The 5,000-nt window shown below is 47.4% G+C and overlaps 1 protein-coding gene across 1 annotated transcript in view; it reads right to left on the bottom strand.

The window, feature by feature from the left end:
* The window catches only part of csmd2 (CUB and Sushi multiple domains 2), a 396,217-nt gene that overhangs the window by 74,713 nt on the left and 316,504 nt on the right, over nt 1–5,000 (bottom strand). The window contains exon 46 of the mRNA XM_031586639.2: nt 3,805–3,918. Within this exon, the coding sequence (XP_031442499.1) occupies nt 3,805–3,918 (114 nt within the window). The remainder of the gene's footprint in view (nt 1–3,804; nt 3,919–5,000) is intronic.

Below are 5,000 nucleotides of genomic sequence, written 5' to 3'. Positions count from 1 at the left end.
CCCCTACCTCTCACACACACACACACACCACACCCTCACTCTCCCCCCACCCTCCCTGTACCCCCCCCCCCTCTCTCTCCTCCTGCTCCATGTTCACTTACTACCACACACACACACACACACACACACACACACACACACACACACACACACACACACACACACACACACACACACACCCCTACCAATCTCCCCTGGATCCTCACACCCCAAACCATCCTCAGTGAACCCCCTTATTGTGTTCTCTACATCTGAACCATCCTCAGTGAACCCCCTTATTGTGTTCCTAACATCTGCACCATCCTCAGTGAACCCCCTTATTGTGTTCCCAACATCTGCACCATCCCCAGTGAACCGTGAACCCCCTTATTGTGTTCCCAACATCTGAACCATCCTCAGTGAACCCCCTTATTGTGTTCCCAACATCTGAACCATCCTCAGTGAACCCCCTTATTGTGTTCCCTACATGTGCCTCCTCTTTCCCTTCCCTTCCCTCTTCCCTCCCTTGTCTCAGTTCAGCAAACCCCCTGTACTGTCTCCTCTCGTCCACCTCCCTCCTTCACTCCTCTGCTCCCTCTCTTTAACTCTGCTCCCTCCTTCACTCCTCTGCTCCCTCTCTCCCTCCCTCTTTCCCTCTCACATTCTCTCCCTCTTCTACTTCTTCTTTCCTTTGCTCGCTCCCTCACTCTCTCTCTCGCTCACTCACTCCCTCTGTCTCTCTTTCGCTCTGTCTCTCTCTCTCACTCTCTCTCTCTCTCGCTCACTCACTCCCTCTGTCTCTCTCTCGCTCACTCACTCTGTCTCTCTTTCGCTCTGTCTCTCTCTCTCACTCTCTCTCTCTCGCTCACTCACTCCCTCTGTCTCTCTCTCGCTCGCCCCCTCTGTCTCTCTTTCGCTCTGTCTCTCTCTCTCTCACTCTCTCGCTCACTCACTCCCTCTGTCTCTCTCGCTCTGTCTCTCTCTCTCACTCGCTCTCTCTCGCTCGCTCACTCCCTCTGTCTCTCTCTCGCTCTGTCTCTCTCTCGCTCACTCGCTCTGTCTCTCTCTCTCTCTCACTCTCTCTCTCTCGCTCACTCTCTGTCTCTCTCTCGCTCTGTCTCTCTCTCGCTCACTCGCTCTGTCTCTCTCTCTCTCTCTCTCTCTCGCTCACTCCCTCTGTCTCTCTCTCGCTCTGTCTCTCTCTTGCCCACTCTCTATGTCTCTCTCACTTGCTCTCTCACTCTCTCTCTCTTGCTCACTCCCTCCCTCTGTCTCTCTCTCGCTCTGTCTCTCTCTCTCTCTCTCTCTCTCTCTCTTCTTCTGTTTTTGTCTTCCCAACTCTCTCTTCTTCTCTAACTCTCTTCCCTCGTTGTTCTCCCCCTCTGTGCCGTTTGAAGAGACTGGCCTACTTAGCATGAATGACACCCCGCTACAGCACACAGCCAAATGGAGTGTGTGTGTGTGTGAGAGTGTGTGTGTGTGTGTGTGTGGGTGTGTGTGTGTGTGTGAGAGTGTGTGTGCGTGAGAGTGTGTGTGCGTGTGAGAGTGTGTGTGTGTGTGTGTGCCTGCGTGTGCATGTGTGTGCATGTGTGTGTGTGTGTCTGAGTGTGTGTGTGTGTGTGTGTGTGTGTGTGTGTGTGTGTGTGTGTGTCTGTGTGTGTGTGAGCAGGCTGTGCGGTACTGGCCCCTGTATAAGGGTCTTTTCATATAGCGCCAGCGATTAGTTGCCGACATGCAATTAACACCAAGATGAATTACACCAGTTCAGACAGAGTACTCCAGCGTGAAGGGTGAGGAGTCACAAGGTTTTTATGGGGGGGGGGGGGGGACAAAAAAAGGAAATTAGGTCTCCCCCTTTCTCTCTTTCCTGGACTCTCTCTCTCTCTCTCTCTCTCTCTCAGTCAGTTGCATATGTTCAGTATTATCAGTATTACATAAGACTTATTTCCTGCCTGTAATTAGTTTCATTATTTAGCTTTTGTTGTGAGGCTTCACAGCAACAAGCCTCAAAGTTAGCCGAGCAGCTGCAATCCGTCCCACAGTACAGTGCCAGTAATCACACTTCATGATTTCTGTGTGCTCCTATTCCGCCTGTTTTGGCTACCAGCAGGAGAACTCAGAGGAGATAGAAGCTGTTGTGCTTGCGGCCACTTGCGTCATGCAGACAAGAAAGAATCAGAACACCTGTGCATGGTTCCGTAGCTAAGTGCATTTTGTTATTCTCACACTCCACAAAAGAACCTTGAACTTTTGGTCAGGAATCCAGAGGCTATCTGGGTCCAGATCTTGTTAAGCAGCCTTAGTTAGGTCTGGAAGTTTTATTTGATGGCCTCTGTGCCACAAGGTTAGAGATTCTGGACACAACTCAACGAAATTGTGGAGGAGAAGAACATTGAACATGACAGCTAACAGCTAGCAAGGCTATGCCCACAGTACTTTTAGCCAAACATTGTCTATCCTTGTTAAAGCAGCAATAAGGAGTTATGTTCCAAAACTAGCAAGCAGACTACCTAAAAGGCAGGCAAAAACCTTGCAAACACCGCCAACAGCCCAGTTGACACTGTTAGAAGCTTGCCAACACACTAACTGGTGTCTTTTGGCAGTAGAGCTGGCAATGTCATGCTGTGAAAGCTTTTCTTCCATTTTTGCAGGTTATTCCAGTGCGGTATACAGAACTACATAGGGCATATCCTGGATGGCTAGTGGGGAAGACACAGGTGTTTATCACATGGCCATATGCTATCAAAATGGATTTGAGGATGGTACAAAAAGTCTATAAAACCATACCTCAAAAAGTGTCAGATTGTTGCATAGTGTTACTTTAATGTCAAGTATTCATCAGGCATTTTAATTCGTTTAGAAATGTAAACTGCATTAATATCATCTATCTACCTTGCAGTTGAAATACTGATGCTGTTGCTGGATGGCGTTATAACAGATGAGAGGAGAGGTATTATATTATTTATTTGGGGTGAAACTAGCAAGCTAACTTGCTAACTGATATCAGGATTGCCTTACAAACACCAACGACAGTACAGTTGGCACAAATTAAACCTAGATGGCTAATTGGTGTGTTTCTGCATTATATGTAGCAACATCATAATGTAAATCTTAAATTTTCCCAATTGAGTGGTTTGGGGGACAGGTGTGTTTAGCGATACTTCACATGACCATACCATCAAAATGAAAAGTACAAAAACATTATATTACTGCTTTAAACATCAACAGTTCCATGGATACTGCCCTTCTCTCTATCTACCTTAGCGACAGTGGAGATCCCGAAGTGTTTGCTAGCGTTAGCGTTAGCACAGAGAGTAAACAGCTCGCCTGTGGAGGCTAGCGTTAGCGTTAGCGCAGAGAGTAAACAGCTCGCCTGTGGAGGCTAGCGTTAGCATTAGCACAGAGAGTAAACAGCTCGCCTGTGGAGGCTAGCGTTAGCGTTAGCACAGAGAGTAAAACAGCTCGCCTGTGGAGGCTTTGGAGATAGAGGACAGACTGCACAGCGTAGGCTCTACCCAGAGAGGCTGGAGTCCTCAGGGAGCTATGTTTTCATAGCAAATAAAACTCCCTGAGACTGCGATGGGACCGTACACACACACACACACACACAAACACACACACACACACACACACACAGAGGCGACAGCAGCCGCAGGGATGCAAACAACAACAGGTGCTGAGGCAACCTGTAAATTCAAATCCAGCAGGCAAATATGCAAACAGAATGTGGCATTGCAGCACAAACACACACACACACACACACACACACACACACACACACACACACACACACAAACACTGCATCAAAAAGTGGCAAGGGCTCACCATCACAGGATGGAGGTGGTCCCTCAAACTCCAGGTGAATGCCAAGGCGACAGGTGAGGATGCTGTTGCCACCCAAGTGGTAACCTGGGAGACACCTGTAGCGCACTATATCACCTGAGAGACAGAGGAGGAGGAGGGGGGAGGAGGAAGGGTTTAACAGTTATTCATTGTAACAGTGTTTATTATGAACCAGTATCTAGAGATAGCTATAGACAAGTCACGTTCACATTTATTTGTTTATGACCCTATTGCAATCGGAGTCTGCCATCTTGTCACTACAGGAAATGACATTCATCCATGTTGCATGAATTGCAATGTACAGTATCTCAGATTTCAGATGTACCCAATTGGCAGAAGCGATTGTGTCGAATTGTTAGCAGACTTGTTGAAGGTCACGTCCAATAGTTCATTACTAAAGAGCTAGAATGTCTTTGCATCAATGCAGAGCTATTAAGCAAGAATGCCACACAAACAACAACACACACACACACACACACACACACACACACACACACACACACAGACACACACAAACACACACACAGATTCCCGCTGACCACCATTTGATTAATATTGAATGAAAAGCTCTAGCATTCTTCCTTTGCAGAGGCCATTTCTCAAAGGAGTGATACTGGCTGTTAGATAATTCTTGCTGTTTGCTAATATTGAACACAGTAGTATGCATCTTCTGTTGGCAGGTTAATTACAACAGAGTAGTGATTTTAGAGCGCAAGAGAGTGCATCTCAAGACAGGAGCTTTCGCTAAATAAGTGAATTACGGTAATTCATTAATAATTAGTTTAATTCATTCTCTGCATACGCATTGAGGAGGCGAGGTGGGGAATCAGAGAGGGTGTGAATCTCTATCTCTTATTGCAAAACCTTCTTCCACTAAACACAGGTGCACACACAAAAACACACACACACACACACAGAGACATACAAACACACACACACACACACACACACCTACACACACACACACACACAGACATACAAACACACACACACACATACACACACATACACACACACACTGCTATGCTTCAGCTCAGCGTGACAGCGAGCGGAGCAGCAGGACTCAGGCCTGTTCGATGCTCTAACTGCACATTTAAAGTAATTAATGTGGCCCTGGAGCATGCCTGTTCTCAGCACAGCACAGCGCAGCGCAGCAGCACACTGAGCATCGCTAACAC

This window comes from Clupea harengus, chromosome 19, assembly GCF_900700415.2.
Source record: "Clupea harengus chromosome 19, Ch_v2.0.2, whole genome shotgun sequence".
Classification (NCBI taxonomy): Eukaryota; Metazoa; Chordata; class Actinopteri; order Clupeiformes; family Clupeidae; genus Clupea; species Clupea harengus.
This window is presented reverse-complemented; position numbering and strand designations above follow the sequence as displayed.